At 42.0% G+C, this 24,744-nt stretch overlaps 1 protein-coding gene and 1 non-coding gene across 4 annotated transcripts in view; both read left to right on the plus strand.

Moving 5' to 3' along the window:
• On the plus strand, nucleotides 1–72 carry trnae-uuc (transfer RNA glutamic acid (anticodon UUC)). The gene has a single exon. It is a non-coding gene; the product is annotated as a tRNA-Glu (tRNA).
• A 5,119-nt stretch (nucleotides 73–5,191) lies between these two features.
• The window catches only part of LOC106574335 (amyloid-beta A4 protein), a 46,495-nt gene continuing 26,942 nt past the window's right edge, over nucleotides 5,192–24,744 (plus strand). For all 3 annotated transcript variants that reach the window (XM_014150193.2, XM_045697544.1, XM_045697546.1), the window contains exon 1: nucleotides 5,192–5,421. In XM_014150193.2, the coding sequence (XP_014005668.1) occupies nucleotides 5,362–5,421 (60 nt within the window). In that variant the 5' untranslated portion in view covers nucleotides 5,192–5,361. The remainder of the gene's footprint in view (nucleotides 5,422–24,744) is intronic.

Below are 24,744 nucleotides of genomic sequence, written 5' to 3' on the forward strand. Positions count from 1 at the left end.
TCCCATATGGTCTAGCGGTCAGGATTCCTGGTTTTCACCCAGGCGGCCCAGGTTCGACTCCCGGTATGGGAATTAACTGTTCTAATATTGGGCTCCCGAGTGACGCAGTGGTCTAAGGCACCACATCTCAATGCTGGAGGGGTCACTGCAGATACCCTGGTTCAAATCCAGGCTGTAACACAACCAGTGGTGTTTGGGAGTCCCGTAGGGTGGTGCACAGTTGGCTGGTGTAGGCTGTCATTGTAAATAATAATTTGTTCTTAACTGACTTGCCTAGTTAAATAAAAAAACATGGCACTATGTTCTTGCTCAACTAGGTCTTTCTTTGCACCACTTGACCACATGACTGGACAATAATCAAGATAAGCCAAAACTAGAGCCTGTAGGACTTGCTTTTTTGAGTGTGGTGTCAAAAAAGCAGAGCATCTCTTTATTATGGACAGACCTCTCTCCATCTTTACAACCATTGAATCTATATGATTTGACCATGACAGTTTAAAATCTAAGGTAACACCAAGTAATTTAGACTCCTCAACTTGTTCAACAGCCACACCATTCATTACCAGATTCAGTTGAGGTCTAGAACTTAGGGAATGATTTGTACCAAATACAATGCTGTTAGTTTAGGGATGTTCAGGACCAGTTTATTACTGGCCACCCATTCCAAAACTGACTGCAACTCCTTGTTAAGAGTTTCAGTGACTTCATTAGCTGTGGTTGCTGACACGTATATGGTTGAATCATCAGCATGCATGTACACACAGGCTTTGTTTAATGCCAGTGGCAGGTCATAAGCTCTGTTGCAACAAGGATCCACCATGCCTCTGGACTACATCCCTTCCTGTGGGGAAGGGGGATTTAAATAAACAATTCAATCACTTGATACGTTAACCATTCAATAGGAATGCTTGATTGTTGCACATGTAAAGTAGTGACTCCTGTGGCATTCTCACCCACTTTAAAATTAGTGTTTCCTCGCAGAGTGAGTGAAAACACTGCAAAATGACACACGTGCAATATTATGTTTGACACACCGATTAGCAAAAGCACTTTTTTTTAAATAAACCCCCCATATTTACTCAAAACAAACAACAAAGTCCCCTTGAACATAAAGGTCTCCAATACCTTCTAGCTAGCAGCTCTCCCACATGGTGTCCTAGGGCACCATTCTTGTTATCGTCTCCATCCACTGTTTCCTCTCTCCTGGTAGACCTGGGGCATCAGGTGGCCCCATCTTGGTCGCTTCAGCCCCATCGCTCACCTACTTTGAGTGGACCATTCCATCCAGCTCTCTGCGGGCCCCCATGGCAGTGTTATCCTGTCCTCTTAACTGGAACTTCCACCTCAGCTTCATCAGACCACACACATCCTTCAGCCATGTCCACAGAGCTGCTCAGTCTTCACTTATAGGGTACCTTAACACGCCAGGCCAGTTAGGTCGCACAAAGTCTCATAGACCAGCAGGGGTGGCTTCCTCTTCTGCCCCAGCTGCGTCCAGACCACCACGGGAGAGACTGCAGAACCTGGGAGGACACAGAAACACAAGACAGTAAAAGCAAAACAAAACTGTCCCCTGCTCCACAACTGCCCCTTCAATGGCCCAGACCCTGCACTTGTTAAGCCAAGTCTCACAAGGTAGAAAAGTGACAGGTTTTATAGGGACTGGGTTGAGCAAGCAGAGTGAAGCAGAGGCAAACAACTAACAGGACAGTTTTCAACATTTATTTTCATAAGGCTTGGTTTTCAAGTCACTGTTTCAGTAATCAAGTTAACATTCTAATAACATTTTCACAATTCAGTTAGAATGCTTAATTTCCATATACCATTTCCTCTTTACTTTTAACTTAATAACCATGCTACTTAAAATCATTAGAAAAACATACAAACTAAACCAAAGAAACAAAGGGGCACAGGAAGCAAAGCAGCCAGAAGGCAGGTGGCCATTTTTTCTCAAAAACGTAGTCATAAAGTGCTAAGTCCATTTGCCATGTGCTCTCAAACATTTCAGCCTTAAAGGGGAACTGCACCTGCTGATTTGGCCTCTTTTTTTTACTTGCTCCTCAAGAAATACTGGCGGCCATGACAGAAACCAAACGTGAGTTGACTTGGGGATGTGGTTTGATGTGGGTGTTTCTTGGGTGTGTCCTTGCCACCTCCAAGACACACCCATCAGTCAGAACCTTACCTGCAGCTTTTTCCACCCACTCAGTCACAACAAACAAATCTCCTGCAATGTTGAGTTCTACAGGCAGATGTATGGTGAGATTCCGGGGGAAGCTTTGGGCTTTATTAAATCCACATTGCAGAAGTTCAGCTAAGTGTGATTGAAATTTAAAGACAATGTTCCTGCTTTAGCGGAGACTGCATTTATGATAAACGGTGCATATGTCGGCTCAATCAATTTTGCTCTCAAGTGGCACAGCGGTCTAAGGCACTGCATCTCAGTGCTAGAGGCATCACTACAGACCCTGGTTCGATTCCAGGCTGTATCACAACTGACCATGATTGGGAATCCCATAGGGCGGCGGACAATTTGCCACCGTCATCCGGGTTAGGGTTTGGCCGGGATAGGCCGTCATTGTAAATAAGAATTTGTTCTTAACTGATTTGCCTAGTTAAATAAAGGTAAATTGTTTATTTTTTTTACGTCTGGCACCCAACTATGTACTTTGTCTAACAGAAAAACAGGGTCAACGATTGTCATCATCCCTCAATTATACATTTAGCTAGAGAAATAACAATCTCATTTGGAAGCTAATTCTATGGTTTACAGATGGCCGGTGACACCGTTACGCTATGCAACAAACTGTGACATGTTTTGCTATGGCCCTGGGTTGGTTTCAGTTTGTTGCTGCCAGTTAGTACAGTGTTGTAGTCAGACATGAGTTAGCTATTAACACGATAGCTGCATCCAATATTTATTTGTGTCCTAGTAGGCTGGACAATAGAACGAGTCAAAACTCACCCAAGGCTTAAAAATGGCCAAAGAACGTTGGTTGAGCTGCAACACCAGCGCGAGGTCATAGCAAATGAATTGATACGAACCATCGCTGAGCCTCTACTGACTGGAGTGATCCTTAGAATTGCATTTTCCCTAAATGGCACCAAAAATTGTCTACCTTTTATTTTACAACTACAATCTGTCTTTAGGATTAAGCTGAAAAATAACAACTTGTGTAGAAAGTAAACATCCGCACCTTTATGTTGCCAAGTGTGCTTTTGTCGGCATAACAAAGAGGTAGAGAAAAAAAGCTTTTGTGGCGCGATGGGTAACGCAGTTGTTGATGTGTGCAGAGGGTCCCTGGTTCAAGCCCGGGTTGGGGCGAGGAGAGGGACGGAAGCTAAACTGTTACACCAGCATGCCTCTCCATAGGAAAACAATGGGGGAGCTGTGTTCTAGGGCTAGCATTTCATGACAATAGAGTACGCTGCCCAGCCTTACATCATTACAAAGAGGAGATTCTCATTATTAAAATGGTGTCCGACTTGAAAAAATATAAATATACACATTGCGAGATACTTGGCGAAATAGACAGGCATTTCCTTATTTCCCCAAAACAATGGCAGTCTGAAAGTTCTAAGAGCAGTCTTTTTTATATAATTAACTAAATGTATGGTGTTTTTGGTTTGTCAGTTTCATTGTTTATTGTTATGCTATAAATTGTTATTTAATGTTTTTAACTGATAAAATGAACTACAGCATTTTATATTTTGGAATTTTTAGTAATTACGACATTGGTAAGTATATACACTTATTCTGTATTACTGCAATTAATAAATTATTCCAATAGATGGCAGCATAAAGACAATGAATGACATTTTGGAAGATTAGTTATCTCCCTGGATACACCACTCCCACACACAAGAAAACTCCCGCACACGTTTTTTTCTGTACCTTTCCACACTGCTAATGCAAGAGGAAGGACTGAAAAAGCATTTAACAGATTACTGTGAATTAATATAATGATCAGGGGTGTAACATTGGTTTTAGAAGTGTGGGGGGGGGGGGATATCCAGTTGAAGTGGAGTGTTTATCCAGTCGGATAAACACTCCAAACAACCTACCCTACCGATCGGAGGCGTCCGCATCACATTCCAATGATAAAACTGGGGGGGACAAAAATGCAATTTCAGAATGTGGGGGAAGAAGTAAGAAGAAGAGACTTGCTTGGGCCAAGAAACACGAGCAATGGACATTAGACCGGTGGAAATCGGTCCTTTGGTCTCATGAGTCCAAATTTGACATTTTTGGTTCCAACCGCCGTGTCTTTGTGAGACGCAGAGTAAGTGAACGGATGATCTCCTTATGTGTGGTTCCCCAATGTGAAGCAAGGAGGAGGTGTGATGGTGTGGGGGTGCTTTGCTGGTGACACTGTCAGTGATTTATTTATTGTTCAAGGCACACTTAACCAGCATTGCTAACACAGTTTTCTGCAGCGATACGCCATCCCATCTGGTTTGCGCTTAGTGGAACATTCATTTGTTTATCAACAGGACAAGGACCCAACACACCTCCAGGCTGTGTAAGGGCTATTTGACCAAAAAGGAGAGTGATGGAGTGCTGCATCAGATGCCCTGGCCTCCACAATCAGCCGACCTTAACTCGATTGAGATGGTTTGGGATGAGTTGGACCGCTGAGTGAAGGAAAAGCAGCCAACAAGTGTTCAGCATATGTTGGAACTCCTTCAAGACTGTTGGAAAAGCAGTCCAGGTGAAGCTGGTTAAGAGATTGCCAAGAGCGTGCAAAGCTGTCATCAAGGCAAAGGGTGGCTACTTTGAAGAATCTCAAATATAAAATATATTTGTATTTGTTTAACACTGGTTACTACATGATTCTATATGTGTTATTTTATAGTTTTGATGTCTTCACTATTATTCTACAATGTAGAAAATAGTACAAATAAAGAAAAACCCTTGAATGAGGAGATGTGTCCAAACTTTTGACTGGTACTGTATATATATACACACACACACCAGTCAATTTATTTATTTATTTTTACATAGAATTAAGCATAATCATTATGGCTCCAGATTGCAGGAAAAAAACTGTTTCAGGTGTTTGAAAAATGCTAAATTCAGGACACAGCCCCCCTCGGGACCAGCCCCAAACCATCCTCATGTACTTTGTGCCCCTCAGATTTTTGGGAGCATGGCGCCCCTGCACATACACGCACATGCATACATACACCCCCCCCCTCCCCCGGTCAGGTGACCTGGCACTCGAGCAGCTGTGCAGCCTCATTATCGTTCTCCATTAAACCAACACAGTCAGCCGCACAGCCACGGAAAAGAGCTCTGAATACATACCGACGGAACATAGAATAAACCATACATAGGACGCGTTCTGACAATAATTCGCCATGTGGGACCGTATGGCTTTGTTGCTGCTGGTTGTTGCGACCACGGCGCTAGCAGTTGAGGTAAGAAACCGGGGAAAGAAAGACGGGATAAGGCTGAGCTCCATGCCTATTCTTCTTCTCTTCCGCTGCTATTGATGGAGGGAGCAGCCGGGTGATTCCAAACCATGGGGGCTAATTACGCATGAATAGAACAAAATGAAACCAGTTATTCAGCAAGGCTGTGAACATATTCCACGCCTGAATACATGCTGGACAGCTTTTTATCTAATTTAGTCTGACTCGAAATGATAGTAGAATAGCCGGTGTTCAGATCCCTTGTTCTTTTTGCTCAGTGCTGTTATAAACTGCTCTGTCATTGCTTGAATTGAAATCTAGTTCTATAGCTTTTGGATAAGTTTTACTTTTAATAATTCAATGTGAGAAATCATTACATTTATTTTACACAAAGACCTGATGAAGCTTTCCAATCTGTAGGCTACGGCTGAGATTCCTGTGTAGCCTATGTAAACGAACGTGATTTGTTTCTGTGCATAATTGCGCTTCAACACAGCCTAGTCCAAACAGGTTTCTGTAGTGGCAATATTGATTATTGTATCCGGAGTTTATGGGTAATGTGATCACCATTTTGTAGCCACTTGTGCAGTGGTTTTTTTTTTCTTCTTCATGGCTCAAATATATATTTGAGGTGGTGGGCGTGAAAATAAACATCTATACTGGGTTATTCTTTTCCTTAGATTGAGCTTTCTGTAGCCTAAAGACATAAATTACTCCACAAAAAAGAGCCGAAGAGTAGACCTATGGCCCATTAATTCTGCACATTGCGTCCTTGGATAAGGGTAAAATCGCCTGTTTTCCCTACGTCAACCTGTTTCATGTAAGCTAGAGAATAAAGATAATGTTGTGAGACAGAAGTAAGATGGCGGCGGTGCACTGCAGCATTCCATGAACACAGGCAGAGATTTTGCACATAATCACCGATCATCCGTCTCTCTCTCAGGCGATATGCGATGTCGGTGTGAATTTGGCCTTGTAAAGAGAGAGACCACATTTTGTTCTCTTACGACAGTCTTAGTGTTACACAAACGTTACACTGCAATTGCGGCTGAGTTGCTAGATTTGGTATGTCTGAGTGTGGGAACTGCGGTTTGAATTTAACAAATGATTGCAGGCAGTAGCGGATACATTTGATGTGGGTGATACTTGTAACAGGTCGATGCCGGTCTGTGGGCTAGCTAGGCTAACCACACAATAAACATTACTCTTCACCCACCTCAAGTTCAAGATGTCAATGTCACTCAGGTTTTACTAGGCCTTTTCACCTCCAGACAGCTTACATATCTAGTTGTTGTATGTAGTACCCCTAGTGTTTCTGACTATGTATCAATTGTTCTTAATCTTAGTTCAGTATAGCCAAAGGGTGTTAGTGATATTTCAACATATTAAGAGACTTTAAATCAATTAAATGCCAAATGGGCTATGAAGTTGATGTTCAAACTTCCCAATACAGAAGTTCAGTTAGTTGGTATTTCCCCATATTGTGGGTTGTCAATAATTGACATTTCATGATTTTTTTGTGGGGTGAAAAGAAAGCTGATTTAGGCTATAATGCTTTATTGCTTGGTTTACACATGTATAAGCCACACATTGAACAGTCTAAGGACTCAGAGGACAGGGCTCTTGTTAATCCGGCCTTTATACAGACTGGAGTGTACGGTGTGGGAGCTGAATTCCAGTTTCCCATCCTTGAAAAATTGAAAATATAACCCAGGCAGTCTGTCAATGCACTGCAGTCATTCAAGCCCAAAGCAACACAGCCTCACGCCCATTAACGTACATTATAACCATTGTCTCCCTTTGGCATCCACTGCTCATGTTGCAGCTTCGTCCAACCATCCATTTAAAGCGCCAGTTTCCAATAGCGCTTTAAAGGGACAATTAGCTCTATGTTGCAGTCTCTACAATTCTTACCCTTGTAATGGTTAGTTGTTGTGTGCCAATCATTGTCTCTGTTTTGGGATGTTTCTCATGCCATGCCAACCATCCTCCATCTTAAGCCTCTTTTTATGTTTTGGTGGCGGTGCCTCTTTTTCTGCCTGCCAGACAGAAATTCCTGGCCCTTTATGGTGTTGTCATGTTACGTTTGTGTTGTTATGGGCTGTTGTGTTCTCCCCACGTTGGGATGTTCCTCCCCTTTCAGGATTTGTTTTATTTTGAACCCTCTCTCTCCCATGTTGCCACACTGGACATCCTCACCTTTAACCTGTTGAGGACAGATGTTCCGCTAGCGGAGCCCCGTTCCGTCTGCGGAACCCCTAGCCAATGGCATCGCACGGCGCGAAATACAAAACCAACTAAAATACCAAAATTCAATTTTCTCAAACAATCAACTATTTTACACCATTTTAAAGATGAGACTCTCGTTAATCTAACCACATTGTCCGATTTCAAAAAGGCTTTACAGCGAAAGCAAAACATTAGATTATGTTAGGAGAGTACATAGACACAAATAATCACACAGCCATTTTCCAAGCAAGCATATGTCACATAAACCCAAACCACAGCTAAATGCAGCACTAACCTTTGATCTTCATCAGATGACACTCCTAGGACATTGTTATACAAAACATGCATGTTTTGTTCAATCAAGTTCATATATCAAAAACCAGCTTTTTACATTGGCATGTGATGTTCAGAACTAGCATACCCACCGAAAACTTCCGGTGAATTTACTAAATTACTCATGATAAACGTTGACAAAATACATAACAATTATTTTAAGAATTATAGATACAGAACTCCTTTATGCAATCGCTATGTCCGATTTTAAAATAGCTTTTCGGGGGAAAGCACATTTTGCAATATTCTGAGTACATAGCTCGGCCATCACAGCTAGCTATTTTGACATCCGCCAACTTCGGGGTCACCTAAACTCAGAATTAGTATTAGAAAAATTGGATTACCTTTGCTGTTCTTTGTCAGAATGCACTCCCAGGACTTCTACTTAAACAACAAATGTTGTTTTGGTTCCAAATAATCCATAGTTATATCCAAATACCTCCGTTTTGTTCATGCGTTCAGGTCACTATCCGAAGGGTAACACGCGAGCGCATTGTGACAAAAAAATTCCAAATATTCCATTACTGTACTTAGAAGCATGTCAAACGCTGTTTAAAATCAATTTCTCGTAAAATAGCGATAATATTCCAATCGGGCAACGTTGTATTCATTCAAAGAGAGAAAGAAAAACATGGCGAGTTCTCGTGACCTCGCATCTCCAGTCTCACTGTCCCCAGGCTGACCACTTACAAACTCTGCTCCTATACTTTGCCCAGAGACAGCAGACACCCCATTCCACTTTCTGGCGGCTTTAGAGAGCCAATGGAAGCCTTAGAAAGTGTCACGTTACAGCACAGATGCTGTAATTTCGATAGAGATGCAACAGAAGGACACCAAATTGTCCGACAGGGCACTTCCTGCATGGAATCTTCTCAGGTTTTGGCCTGCCATATGAGTTCTGTTATACACAGACACCATTCAAACAGTTTTAGAAACTTTAGGGTGTTTTCTATCCAAAGCCAATAATTATATGGATTTTCTAGTTACTGGGCAGGAGTAGTAACCAGATTAAATCGGGTACGTTTTTTATCCGGCCATAAATACTGCCCCCTATCCCAAAAGTTAAGTAATGTGTTTGTCTGAAACGGTCATGTCACCTATCCCTTCAATGGCATAGGTTTTCAGGGGAGCTGATCACAGTGAAAACACCTGGCATGGCGGTGTAAGGCCGGCTTTGTGCGCTGTAACCTGGCCTTTCACATAGCATACATGGCTGGTTATCTCTTGCTAGCCCTGGGCCGTGTTCAGTTGGCATGAAATGGAGTGAAACAGGGAGTGACTACCTGTACTTGTCCAATAAGAGATGTTTGTTTTCACGTTGCAAAACATTTTGCGACGGTGTGTCCTAATGAACACAACCCTGAGGAGCTTCCCAGAGCAAATATATCATGGTATCATCTGATATGAATTGTGCAGCAGTCTCTGGTGCAGACCACATTTAGAGGATCTCACAACATCAGGATGGGCTCCATTGAGAAGCGACTCAAGCCCACTCTTCACAATCCCTCATCTATACAGATCGGTGGTTCTTTGCAGGTGCTGTTCCATTCCAATGAAACCTGGATGAGTTATCAGGGACCCCACCTCCAACCAGGAGAGAATGGGTGTGTTCCAGGGTGTCTTTTTGCAGTCACGCTGCACACCTCATCATAATAAAGTAGCTCCTGAATCGTTAAACGCTTCTCCAGGCTTTGTGAGTTCTGATCATCTGCAATAATGATGACCTGGAACGCACCCTATAGCCCTGCTGCTATGACAACCCCAGTGGATCACGTCTTAACCTGTTAGGGCTAGGGGGCAGTATTGACACGGCCGGATAAAAAACGTACCCGATTTAATCTGGTTACTACTCCTGCCCAGTAACTAGAAAATCCATATAATTATTGGCTTTGGATAGAAAACACCCTAAAGTTTCTAAAACTATTTGAATGGTGTCTGTGAGTATAACAGAACTCATATGGCAGGCCAAAACCTGAGAAGATTCCATGCAGGAAGTGGCCTGTCTGACAAGTTGTTGTTTATCTTGGCTCTTTTTATTGAAGTCTGAGGATCTTTGCTATAACGTGACACTTCCTACGGCTCCCATAGGCTCTCAGAGCCCGGGAAAAAGCTGAACGATATCGAGGCAGCCTCTGGCTGAAACACACTATCGCGTTTGGCAAGTGGCCGATCAGAGTACTATGGGCTTAGGCGCGTGCCCGAGTCGACCCCATGCTTTATTTTCTTTCGTCTGTTTACCTAAACGCAGATTCCCGGTCGGAATATTATCGCTTTTTTTAATGAGAAAAATGGCATAAAAATGGATTTTAAACAGCGGTTGACATGCTTCGAAGTACGGTAATGGAATATTTACAATTTTTTTTTGTCACGAATTGCGCCATGCTCGTCACCCTTATTTACCCTTTCGGATAGTGTCTTGAACGCACGAACAAAACGCTGCTATTTGGATATAACAATGGATTATTTGGGACCAAATCAACATTTGTTATTGAAGTAGAAGTCCTGGGAGTGCATTCTGATGAAGACAGCAAAGGTAATAACATTTTTCTTATAGTAAATCTGACTTTGGTGAGTGCTAAACTTGCTGGGTGTCTAAATGGCTAGCCCGGCATCACAGGGCTAGCCTTTTATCTACAGAGAATATTGCAAAATGTGCTTTCACCGAAAAGCTATTTTAAAATCGGACATATCGAGTGCATAGAGGAATTCTGTATCTATAATTCTTAAAATAATTGTTATGCTTTTTTGTGAACGTTTATTGTGAGTAATTTAGTAAATTCACCGGCAGTGTTCGGTGGGAATGCTAGTCACATGCTAGTCACATGCTAATGTAAAAAGCTGGTTTTTGATATAAATATGAACTTGATTGAACAAAACATGCATGTATTGTATAACATGATGTCCTAGGGTTGTCATCTGATGAAGATCATCAAAGGTTAGTGCTGCATTTAGCTGTGGTTTGGGTTTATGTGACATTATATACTAGCTTGAAAAATGGGTGTCTGATTATTTCTGGCTGGGTACTCTGCTGACATAATCTAATGTTTTGCTTTCGTTGTAAAGCCTTTTTGAAATCGGACAGTGTGGTTAGATTAACGAGAGTCTTATCTTTAAAATGGTGTAAAATAGTAATGTTTGAAAAATTGAAGTTTTTGCATTTTTGAGGTATTTGAATAACGCGCCACGGGATTACACTGGCTGTTGAGTAGCCCATAGAGGTTAACCGTCAGTGTCACCGTCATGGCAGCTGCGTGACTGAAGTGGCGTGTCGTGTGTATGTGTGAACTTCACGTCCGCACATACAAACCTGGAACTTGATAATCTGAGCGACCAAGCGCAGTCAAAGAGCCTGGTGGAAACTAATCAAGCTGTGATGGTTGTTCGTGGTGATTTCTGTTCTTAGGGGGCTGACTTACTGTGGCTTATAGTTTTATTGAATGATTCCCAAATGGCACCCTATTCCTTATGTCGCCTTTCCAATAGGGCTCTGGTCAAAGTAGCGCACTACATGAGGAGTACAGTGCCATTTGGGACGTAGACGTAGTCCACCGTTAACCTGTTAGGGCTAGGGGGCAGCATTGACACGGCTGGATAAAAAACATACCCGATTTAATCTGGTTACCACTCCTACTCAGTAACTAGAATATGCATATACTTATTACATATGGATAGAAAACACCCTAAATTTTCTAAAACTGTTTGAATGGTGTCTGTGAGTATAACAGAACTCAAATGGCAGGTCAAAACCTGAGAGATTCCTTTACAGGAAGTGGCCTGTCTGACCATTTCTGGAACTTCTTTGCCATCTCTATCATTTACTAAGGATCTCTGCTCTAACGTGACACTTCCCACATCGTCCATAGGCTCTCATAGCCCGGGAAAAAAGAGAATGTCGTCATTCCAGCCCCAGGCTGAAACACATTATCGCCTTTCTCAAGTGGCCCATCAAGAGACACTAGCTTATGCGCGTGACCCCGACCGCCCCCGCCTTTGGGATTTTTTTCCTCTGTTTGCCGAAAAGGAGATTCCCTGTCGGAATTTTACCGCTTTTCTACGAGAAAAATGACGTAAAAATTGATTTTAAACAGCGGTTGACATGCTTCGACGTACGGCAATTGAATACTTTGAATTTTATTGTCAGGAATTGCGCCAAGCGCGACACTTCTTTACTATTTCGGATAGTGTCTGGAACGCATACGAACAAAACGCCGCTATTCGGATATAACGATGGATTATTTTGGACCAAACCAACATTTGTTATTGAAGTAGACGTCCTGGGTGTGCATTCTGACGAAGACAACAAAAGGTAATGACATTTTTATAATAGTAAATATGATTATGGTGAGTGCTAAACTTGCCGGGTGTCTAAATAGCGAGCCCGTGATGCCTGGGCTATATACTTAGAATATTGCAAAATGTGCTTTCACCAAAAAGCTATTTTAAAATCGGACATATCGAGTGCATAGAGGAGGTCTGTATCTATAATTCTTAAAATAATTGTTATGCTTTTTGTGAACGTTTATCGTGAGTAATTTAGTAAAATGTTAGCGAATTCCCCGTAAGTTTGCGGGGGGTATGCTAGTTCTGAACGTCACATGCTAATGTAAAAAGCTGGTTTTTGATATAAATATGAACTTGATTGAACAAAACATGCATGTATTGTATAACATAATGTCCTAGGGTTGTCATCTGATGAAGATCATCAAAGGTGAGTGCTGCATTTAGCTGTCTTCTGGGTTTTGGTGACATTATATGCTGGCTTGAAAAATGGGTGTCTGATTATTTCTGGCTTGGTACTCTGCTGACATAATCTAATGTTTTGCTTTCGTTGTAAAGCCTTTTTGAAATCGGACAGTGTGGTTAGATTAACGAGAGTCTTATCTTTAAATGGCTGTAAAATAGTCATATGTTTGAGAAATTGAAGTAATAGGATTTTGAAAATCGCGCCACAGGCTGGCAGTGGATGTTACGTAGGTGGGACGAATTCGTCCCGCCGGTCCCATAGAGGTTAACATATAGCCACAGAGTACCAGCGAGATGGAGAGAAAAAAATAGGGAGGGCAGTAAGGTCAATATGATGTACATCGATGTATGGGACAGTGATCTGTGTGACCCGTTGATTGAGCGTACGTGGATATATTAATTAATAATACATCCGATGGCAAAATGCTCCTGACATACACGCAGACAGTTAGACACACATGCACACTCACTCTACACAACGCCAATACACAATCACACAAACGCAGCAGCATGTGTCTTAGGAATTATGCTGCGCACTTGTCCCTCTGACTACAAAATGGCCACTTCTTCTTCAGCCTCCTTTATTCTTCATTGATTTGACCTACTTGACCAAATGTCTCCCAAAGCAATCAAATAAATACTCTAAAACATGTATTTTCTGAATTTCAAATCGACCCCTAGCCCCTACCGTGTACAGGCTACACACCTAGACACTCCTGTAGATCTGACTGTTTCTGAAAGAATTTGGTAGGTATTGGTAATAGCTTACTTTTACCTTCATTTAGCTAGGGTGTAAATATCGCCATGTTGATTCTACCGACCTAACCATCCAATCCTCTCAGATCGACAGGAGTGTATAGGGAGTAGGGGGCTATTCCTTCCTTCATCATTTATTCCTCCTTCTCCCATGTTGTTGGGTCTCTTTTTGAAATGATTGAGCTGCCCACCTCCTCCCTCCTTCTCCTGTGTTTTGGTGGCGGCAGTGCCCTCCCCGGTCGCCTGGCACCCTTGCTATAATTAGAGCACCGCCTCCCAGAGATATTCCTGTCTCTTCTCTCTCATGCTTTCTTCCTTTCATTCCTTCCTTTTACTTAAGTCTTCTTTTTTTTCACTGCCTTTTTCTTCAGAATGAGCAGGCCTATGTCTTCCCTCGTTCAATATCTGCTCTTGCTCCCATTCCTCCCTTTTCATTCCCACCTTATCTCTTTTTACTGCCTTTTTCTCCAAGACAGGCCAATCCTTCCCTCGCTCAACCCTGGACAGGGTCCCTCTGTATATTGGCCTTATGTATATTTATTGCTACATGTACTGTGAAGGGAGTTATTATATGCGTATCACTTTACAAACTTTCAGTCAACTATGACCTGACATTTGCAGAATCGAATCATTGCAGGTCTAAATGTTGATTTAAGCTTCGACTTAATGCGGTTGCTCAAAATTGCGTTGTTGATTATAGTCTGCTGTTTAAAATCTCTAATATCTCTAAAAGGTCCTCTTTGTTTCATGAACTAAATTACTTAGCAGAACTGTGAGTAGCATTGTGTGTGGCGTCAAGGAGTGGGATATTTTTGGCTGTGCCCTGCTATTCTCACTTCCTGTTTCCTTGTCCCCACCATTACCTGGGATAGGTTTCCTGTATTTGTGTGACGCATGAGACAAACAGCCTACTGTGTGCATGACAGTAATGGAACATGGGTGTGTGTTTACATTTGAGTTTGTGTGTGCGGGCATATTTGTCTCGCACTTGATTAGTTGTGTATCTCCCGTGGGTATGCATTTACATTTTACTTGATTAATTTGTTTGTTCAGTGCCCCACTAAGATATGTGGGACGGGTAAGCAAAGCATCACTGCAAGGGTATGCTGCTGACCCCATGCATTACCTTAATTTTCAGTATGGGGAGCTAGTTCTTGGAAACATGCAAACATATATCATACTCTCATACATTGAGACTTCACATAGTAGACTTGTTCCATTGTCCTAGGCTTAGGCGGTATCCAGAATGTTATACCTTCATTCCGACACTGAACACAAGGGGTGGTGTTTTCAAACCCCTCTGATACTCTGTAATTCGAAGGTTAGCAATGCTAACAAGTACATGTAAAATCCCATAGAGATCGCATTGCTAACATTTTATACAGTTTCTGACCTAAACTATGCAAGTGACTCAAAAATGCTACTCACAGTTTGCTGCACGCACAAAACAACTATTAGCCAGCAAGGTCTCTTGATCCAAAAGGGGTTTCTCTGCTGTTACCAAGCCTCCCGAGTGGTGCAGTGGTCTAAGGCACTGCACCTCAGTGCTAGAGGCATCACTACAGACCCTGGTTTGATCCCGGGCTGTAACACAACCGGCTGTGATGGGGAGTCCCATTTGGCCTAGCGTCATCTGGGTTAGGGGATGGTTTGGCCAGTGTAGGCCCTCATTGTAAATAAGAATTTGTTCTTAACTGACTTGCCTAGTTAAATTAAAGTGAATGCTTGATTTTGGAAGAAGCTAACCACTTACAGTACCTAGATAGCTACTAAATCAGCAAACCAAATGCGTAACTGCAAAGCATTTAGCACATTTTAGACAGTTAACATAATTGTTGTGAATTGCATACTGTAATTAGATCACCTGGCGCATGCTGCACAAAAGTGAGTGATTCAAAAGGCTCCCGTCTCTTGTTGTGTGCTTGTAAACAAACACCAGGTGACTGGGGACTACTATAACATTATTATGACTAGTGAAATGAAGAACACAATGTTCATCTCGTAGCATATTGCACAAGTTGACTACAGGTATTTACTTAAGTAGCTACAAATATTTATTTATTAAAAAACGCTTTTTTTCAAACACCCCGGTACACTGTATACCGCCCAAGCCTAGCTTGTACACACACACTAGGGCTGTCCCCGACTAAATAAAAAGTTGGTCAACCAAAAGTCGTCTGTTCTTTTGACCATTTGATTGGTCGAATTTAAAAAAATATATATATATTTTGGGGATTTACATTTTTTTTTATGTGTTTTTAATAAAATCAACTATATGCATTGAGCTTGTCTGATGCTTTAAGCGCACTGTTTGATGAAATAAGACACAAATGACTTGGGAGCCAGATATCTGGATAACCATAAGAAGGGAAAAAAAAAACTTAACCTGACCCAACCATTCTCCTCCCGCTCTTGCTGACTTTTGCAGATTCTGCCATTTACTCTCCTGAAGTGACCGGTAATAGGCTACATGAGGATTCGTCAACCTTTCTCATGTGGAATGCAAATTTATCTTACAATATCTACAGATCTGCGTGCCAGTTCTGGTTTTCATATTCATTTCGTACAACAGATTAATTTCATTTATAATAACGTCTTCATATCTCAATCATTGTCGTGGTTAATCAAAATTCTATGCAAATCTGAATGTAAATGATACAAACCTAAAGTCATTTCTGGCCTCCCGAGTGGCGTAGCGGTCTAAGGCACTGCATCGCAGTGCTTGAGGCATCACTATAAAAAAATAAAGAAAAACCCTTGAATGAGATGTACGTGTCTATCTCACACAGTTGATTCAGAAAGTAATCAGACCCCTTGACCTTTTCCACACTTTGTTACAGCCTTGTTCTAAAATTGTTTTTTTAATCAATCTACACACAATACCCCATAATCACAAAGCGAAACAGGTTTTTAGACATTTTTGCAAATACAAAACAAAGACCTTATTGTAAATAAGTATTCAGACCCTTTGCTATGAGACTCAGTTGAGCTCAGGTGCATCCTGTTTCCATTTTTTTTCAGAATCTACAGGGAACGCTAAGCAGTTCAAGACCCCTTGGGTGCTGCCGTAGATTTAGATTAAAAGTGCCCATATCCAAGATGGCTCAAGAATGCCACAGACAAAATCACATATCTAACATAGCTTTGCTTGGACTGATCATGTCAACATTGAAACTTTTTAATCTTAGCTAGCAAGCAGTCATGAAACATATCGACAATCTACTGTCAAATCCTTTTCAATCCCTGTCTAATTAAGAGAAATTATAGATAAAAACGTATCGGTGCTCATCAGCCAATGGTCCTATACATTACACAAAGTTGGATCTCGCAAATTCAACAATGAGTGTTTTGAAAGAATCAGTGTCTAACTGCAAGCGTTGCAAAGCAAACCCTATTTTGCTTCCCTGCCTGCTAGTCGGTGGAGAGGGTCTATAGTCTGAGTGTAAGGATTTAAATCTCTTTGGAAGTATTCAGACCCCTTGACTTTTTCCACATTTTGTTACATTCCAGCCTTATTCTAAAATGAATTAAATTGTTTCCCCCCATCAATCTCTACACACTACCCCATAATGACAAAGTAAAAACAGGTTTTTGCTCATTTATAAAATATCACATTTACATAAGTATTCAGACCCTTTACTCAGTACTTTGTTGAAGCACCTTTGGCAGCGATTACACCATGGTGTCTTCTTGGGTATGATGCTACAAGCATGGCACACCTGTATTTGGGGAGTTTCTCCCATTCTTCTCTGCAGATCCTCAAGCTCTGTCAGGTTGGATGGGGAGAATTGCGACTGGGAGACCCATGCCTGGGAGACCCATGAGGCAGCGAACAATTGTCCCAGTGTCGTCCGGGTTTGGCCGGCTGGGATGTCCTTGTCACATTGCTCTCTAGCGACACCTCTGGCGGGCCGGGTGCATGCACGCTGACATGATCACCAATTGTACGATATTTTCTCCGACACATTTGTGTGGCTGGCTTCCGTGTTAAGCGAGCAGTGTAAAAACCTGTTTCGCTTTGTGATTATGGGGTATTGTGTGTAGATTTATTTAATCAATTTTAGAACAAAGTGTGGAAAAGGTCAAGGGGTCTGATTACTTTCAGTGCACTGTGTCTATATACACACGCATTTATGCAGTACCAGTCAAGTCTGGACACATCTACTCATTCAAGGGTTTTTCTTAATTTTTTTATATGAAATAACACATGGAATCATGTAGCTTTGCACACCCTTGGTATTCTCTCAACCAGGTTCACCTGGAATTCTTTTCCAACAGTCATTCATATGTGGAGTTCCCACATGGCCACTTGTTGGCTGCTTTTTCTTCACTCTGCGGTCCAACTCATCCCAAACCATCTCAATTGGGTTGAGGTCGGGTGATTGTGGGGGCCAGGTCATCTGATGCAGCACTCCATCACTCTCCGTCTTGGTCAAATACCCCTTACACAGCCTCGAGGTGAGTTGGGTCATTGTCCTGTTGATAAACAAACAAATGATCGTACTATTAACCTCTCTGGGAAATGTGGGACGCTAGCGCCAACAGCCAGTGAAATAGCAGAGCGCCAAATTCAAAACACAAATCTCATTATTCAAATTTCTCACATACAAGTATTATACACCATTTTAAAGAGACTTCTCGTTAATCCAACCACAGTGTCCAATTTCAAGAAATCTTTACGGCGAAAGCATAGCATTAGATTGTTAGGACAGCACCTAGACAAGAAAAACCACACAGCCATTTTCCAAGCAAGGAGAGGCGTCACAAGACAGAAATACAGCTAAAATTAATCACTAACTTTTGATCTTCATCAGATGGCACTCATAGGACTTCATGTTACACAATACATGTATGTTTTGCTCAATAAAGTTCATATTTATATCCAAAACCCCATTTTTACATTGGTGTGTAATGTTCAGAAATGTTTTGCCTCAAACTTCCGCTGAATGAGCACATCAATTTCCAGAAATACTCAAACTTTGATAAGATACAAGTGTTGTGCACAGAATTATAGATAAACTTATCCTTAATGCAACCGCTGTGTCAGATTTCAAAAAAGCTTTACGGCGAAAGCACACTTTGCAATAATCTGAGTACAGCGCTCAGACACCAAAACAAGCCATACAGATACCCGCCATGTTGTGGAGTCAACAGAAGTCAGAAATAGCATTATAAATATTCACTTACCTTTGATCTTCATCAGAATGCACTCCCAGGAATCCCAGTTCCACAAATGTTCGATAAAGTTAATCTTTGTCTAAATACCTCCATTTTGTTTGTGCGTTTAGTCCAGCACTCCAAATTCACTAAGCGTGAGTTTTAGTCCAGACAAAGTCAATAGTTACATTACAGTTTGTAGAAACATGTCAAACGATATATAGAATCAATCTTTAGGATGTTTTTATCATGAATATTCCAACCGGACAATTCCTTTGTCTGTAGAATTGAAAAGAAAGGCAGCTCGCTCTCATGGCTGCGCGCATTATTGAGCTCATGCCAATTTTCCAGACACCTGATACAATCAGCTCTTATTCTCTCCCCATTCATAGTAGAAGCCTGAAACAACGTTCTAAAGACTGACATCTAGTGGAAGCCTTAGGAAGTGCAATATGACCCCACAGACACTGTGTATATTGGAGAGGCAATCACTTGAAAAACTACGAATCAGATTTCCCACTTCCTGGTTGGATTTTTTTTCTCTGGTTTTTCCCTGCCATATGAGTTATGTTATACTCAGACATCATTCAAACAGTTTTAGAAACTTCGGAGTGTTTTCTATCCAAATCTACTAATTATATGCATATTCTAGCTTTTGGGCCTGAGTAGCAGGCATTTTACTTTGGGCACGCTTTTCATCCAAGCTACTCAATACTGCCCCCCCCCTTTCCCAGAGAAGTTAAGCACAAACCAGATGGGAAAAGGTATCACTGCAGAATGCTGTGGTAGCCATGCTGGTTAAGCGTGCCTTGAATTCTAAATAAATCACCGACGGTGTCACCAGCAAAGCCCCCCCAAACCACCTCCTCCATGCTTTACAGTGGTAACCACACATGCAGAGATCATCTGTTCAGCTACTCTGCGTCTCACAAAGACACGGCAGTTGGATCCAGAAATCTCAAATTTAGACTCATCAGACCAAAGGACATATTTCGACTGGTCTAATGTCCATCGCTCGTGTTTCTTGGCCCAAGCAAGTCTCTTGTTATTGGTGTCCTTTAGTAGTGGTTTCTTTGCAGAAATTTGACCAGAAAGGCCTGATTTCAAATAGTCTCCTCTGAACACTTGTCTGTTTCTTGAACTCTGAAGCATTTATTTGGGCTGCAATTTATGAGGCTGGTAACTCTAATGAACTTATCCTCTGCAGTGAAGGTAACTCTGGGTCTTCCTTTCCTGTGGCGGCCCTCATGAGTACCAGTTTCATCATAGCGCTTGATGGTTTTTGCGATTTCTTTTTTTTTTTTTTTTTTTTTCACATTGCCCTAAAGTAATGGACTGTCGTTTCTCTTTGCTCATTTGAGCTGTTCTTGTCATAATATGGACTTGGTATTTTACCAAATATGGCTATCTTCTGTATACCACCCCTACCTTGTCACAACACAATTGATTGCTCAAACGCATTAATATGGGAAAAAAATCCACAGATAAATTTAACAAGGCACACCTGTTAATTGAAATGCATTCCAGGTGACTACGTCATGAAGCTGGTTGAGAGAATGCCACGAGCGTGCAAAGCTGTCAAGGCAAAGGGTGGCTACTTTGAAGAATCTCAAATCTAAGCTGTATTGTGATTTAACACTTTTTTTTTTTGGTTTTGGTTACTACATGATTCCATATGTGTTATTTCATAGTTTTGATGTCTTCACAATTATTCTACAATGTAGAAAATATTTTTTTTTAAATACACAAAAATGTAATGTGTAGGTGTCAACTTTTGACTGGTACTATGTGTGTGTACAGGGGGTAGGCTGCCATTGTAACTAAGAATTTGTTATTAACTGACTTTCCTAGTTAAATAAAAACAGTGCATTCGGAAAGTATTCAGACCCCTGACCTTTTCCAGATTTTGTTACGTTACAGCAGTCTTATTGCTTGCCGACGAGGTTGTCAACTGTCATCATAGGGACACAGTAGCACATCTCGACCAGATGGGAATAGACGTCATCGTCATGGCGATGGCCACTGCAACCAGTCTTCCGTTCCCGGGTGCAGGGTGTAATTGGAATGTTGGCAGGCAGGGCGTGAGGGAAACGAGGGGCTGACTGCCCTCTAATCACTGTAACACACTCTCACACCCAACCCACCGGAGAATCCGGTCCCAAAGACTAGCAGATAGACTTACACAAACGCACGCACACACAGCCACACACTCCAAAGACCAAGCACATGTACCATTATACACTCTCATGCATGGAGTGTCTCTCTCACACGCTCACACACTGATAGGGTTCAAAGATGAGCTCAGGCTAGGGGTTTAAGTCACAGCAGGCCCTGCTTGGCAAGTGATTAGTGGATGTGTGTGTGCTTGCCTGTTCACGTTTCTCTGTAATTCTGCCGGCTGTCATTCGGTCACCTCTCCAGCCTTATCTAATTAAGTCGTGACTGATTTCCTTCCTAACTAGTTTCCCATGGCGTCCAACCGGTATTTCAAACATAAATAAGGCTCTGTCCTCCAGGGCAGTGGTGGGAAAAAGTACTAAATTGTTATACTTGAGTAAAAGTAAAGATACTTTCAGTGGAGTCATTTTCTATGAAGTTGAGTCAACCAGTAAAATACTACTTGAGTAGAAGTATCTGGTTTTTAAGGTACTTAAGTATAGTGGTGGAAAAAGTACTCCAATTGTCAGACTTAAGTAAAAGTTTAAAGTAAATGCTATTCATCAAATTCCTTATATAATACAAACCAGATGGCACAATTTACATTTTTTTCCTTTTGATATAAGGACAGCCAGGGGCACATTCAGACACAATTGACATACGCAATATTTGTGTTTAGTGTCCAACAGATCAGAGGCAGTAGAGATGATAGGTGCGTGAATTGGACCATATTGCTCTCCTACCTGAGCATTCAAAATGTAAAAAGCTATTTTGGGTGTCAGGGAAAATATATGGGAGTAAAAAGTACCTTTTTTTAATTTTTTTATTTTTGAATGTAGTGGAGTAAAAGTAGTTATAAATAGTAAAGATAACTACTAAAGTAGTAAGTTCAAAGTATTTTGACTTATTTAAAAAAAAAAGTGTGTTTTTATACAAGGCCTCTGGCTATTTCTCTTTCCTCCCCAGTCATTGTTGATGTGTGTCTGTCTACTCAGTATCTGTCTGTCATTCTTATCGATCTGTTTATGGTCTGTTTCTATACTGCCTGGCTGCATCTACAATGGCATCTTATTCCCTTTTAGAGTGCACAACTTTTGACCAGAGCAAATTTCAAACACAGCCAGGGAGCTAGACAGTGTTGTACTAGTAGTGCACTACATGGGGAATAGGGTGCCATTTTAGACGCACCCGCTGTCTCTGGTGGGTAGAGACAGGCAGAGGACACTCTCCAGACATTATAGCTGATCTCAGGCGACACTCGCACCGCCAGGGGGTCTCCCTAGGTCTGAAAGCTGATCCCAGATCCCAATGGCAGGCCTGGGACACAGATAACAGCTCACCGCAACAGAGCCACAATTAATGCCGCCCCGGGACTTTGGGACTGGTTCACAGAACAGGGCCCGTGAGGATTAAATCAAATCAATATTATACACTTGGTCTTTGTGTGTGCGCGTTTATGTACAACACTGCACGTGCATGCACGTTATGCATATGAGTGCGGGCGTGCATCTTCATGCTAATGTGAATAGAATGACTAGGGAGAGGGTGGACCCAGCCAGAAGAAGATTTAACCCCTGGTCAAAACCCACAAGATCCCCATGCAAACTGATGGGAAGCACCCTATACCCATTGGTAGAGCTAGAGGAACAGTCAGTGCCCCACCAATAATAGCATAAAGACACACACAGAGACACATTCTCACTGGACAATAGGTACCAGGCAAGTTTTCTGTTTAACCAAACGAGTCAATACTGACTCAATGTCTGTGGCTTTTAGATACAATATGGAGCAAAGATCATGTGTGATAGAGACCTGGTATGTTTGTCTGGTTTCAATATAGGTCACCGAACGAGGTCACCCAACTGAAATGCGGCCATGATCCAATTAAAAAAAACTTTATTTGTCCTGTGTAGGGCTGACCCCATTTTGTCGACTGGTAATGTTTTTAGTCGAGCAGTTTATTTTTTTACGGTATGTGTTTATTGACACCTTTTTCTCAGTGGACTAATCCATTGCGGAGGCCGCGGGGGATGGCTCACCAGTAGTACATTTACCATTAATTCCCATAATTTCAAATCTACAATGTTTGTTTGGTTACTGTAATTTCTGTTAATGCAATATACCCAGGTCTGCTTCCCTTACACACTGTCCTAGAAAAACTATCAATGTGGCTTCTTCTCTCTGTGTTATGGTGGATATGTAAGCATGTTGACAGTACGTTCCTACTAGCACCAGCTGGCTAGGCGCATTCCAAAGATTGGACGTGGGTTTAGGATTGACTGACTTTATTTTCAGAAACGGACACTGTCTGTTTCATTGCCTACATTTTAGGATGAGGCAAATCTTCCCTGTGTTTTCAGGCGGTGGCCGGCTCTATTGTAATGTGTTCTAGTTTCCATGGCATCAACTTTTTGTTGGTGGATCTGTGTGCAACTGGGATCATTAACCCATGCAATGCATCAGGGCGAAAGGCATGATTGATTAGAGTTCTCCACCAGTGCTGTGCTAGTAAGGCTAGTACCACTACCAAGCTTTGGATTAAGGTCGATTTTTACATTGTGGAGTGCTGAGTAGACTTGGCCGCATGTCGAATGCCTTTCTACCCAATTCTCCCAGAGTCACCCGATGTGCTATCACTTTTCATTTGGTGTGGTTGACCATTAATTGCACAGGTATAAATTGTTTGTTGGCTGTGTGGGGGGGGGAAACTCTATGTTGCGAGCTGTGACTGTTATTCCCATATTTTCCTGATTTTTAAATTAAACTTAAATCAACTGTATTAGCCTTTTACTGTGTGCTTACGACAACAGTACATAGGTCTGTTACCTCAAATATGGTCCTATATGGGGTACTTTACATTAAATATCTAGTTGGATGGAACAGTATCTTGTTGTGACAGCAGCAGGAGGGTACCATGGGTGGTATCAGTGTGGATTGGGACCACTGTGAGATATCTCAGCCAGGCAGCTCAGCGTAATCCCCCTACCCAGATTACTGCCGGCAGGCTGGCCAGCCGATAGATGAGATTGCAATGCTGGCGATGGATGAGAGTGGGCAGAGGCAAGCGAGGGAGCAGGTGGCTCAGGGAAAGCCCTGTCTCCTCTCATAATGTCCACTACTCCTCTGTTCTCTTTTTCTCTCTCGCTTTCTCTCTCCCACTCTCCCATCTTTCTTTCCTTTCTCACTTATGTTTTGAACCCTGCACCTAGGAAACCATTACTGTTAAACCTCTCGACTGTTTTGTGCTCCAGGGTGAAGTTTTCCCTAGGTACATATCTAGGATCTGCTTTCCCTCCCCCAATCCTAACCTTAAACGTTGGGTCAGCTTTATATTTCCTGTACTAAGATCAGGGTCTAGGGGCAACTTCACCCTACTCCACTGGGGCTCATAGTTTATACACCTTACGTACATCACCTTACTTGAACCTCATACGCACAAAGCCTCATTGTCCATTTATATTACGCCCTCTTTCGTCTCTCACTTTGTTGCTTTCTCTCTTTCTAACCTTTCCATTCCAAACAGTCTGATTTATAAGACTGCAGTGGGATTTGGCTGCTCCCCAGGACACCCCCCCCAACTGTTTGCAGCAGGATGGAGAAGAGAGGGAATAGAGGAAGGACATTATTTACAAGGCAAAAACAGATGAGGTGATTTTGAATACTGGGAAAGTGGTTGAGTGCAAGGGAGGGAGAGCAATTTCCCTTTAGTGTTCACACATCAGAGCAGCGGGTAGGTCTAAAAGCAATATGGGGATTGCTCCACGTAGGCCTCCATTCCAATTTCTTCACGTTTAAGACACTTAACATCTAAGTGATAAGTAGGGGGTGGGGGGCTGACATGGAACTGGGTCAAATTTCAAACAATTATTCTAAAGTCCTTTTTACATCAGCAGTTGTCCAAGTGGAATTGGGTCATCGTATAACAATAACCTTTTTCAAACTCGTGTCAACCTG

The sequence above is a fragment of the Salmo salar genome, chromosome ssa16, assembly GCF_905237065.1.
Source record: "Salmo salar chromosome ssa16, Ssal_v3.1, whole genome shotgun sequence".
In the NCBI taxonomy this organism is placed as follows: domain Eukaryota; kingdom Metazoa; phylum Chordata; class Actinopteri; order Salmoniformes; family Salmonidae; genus Salmo; species Salmo salar.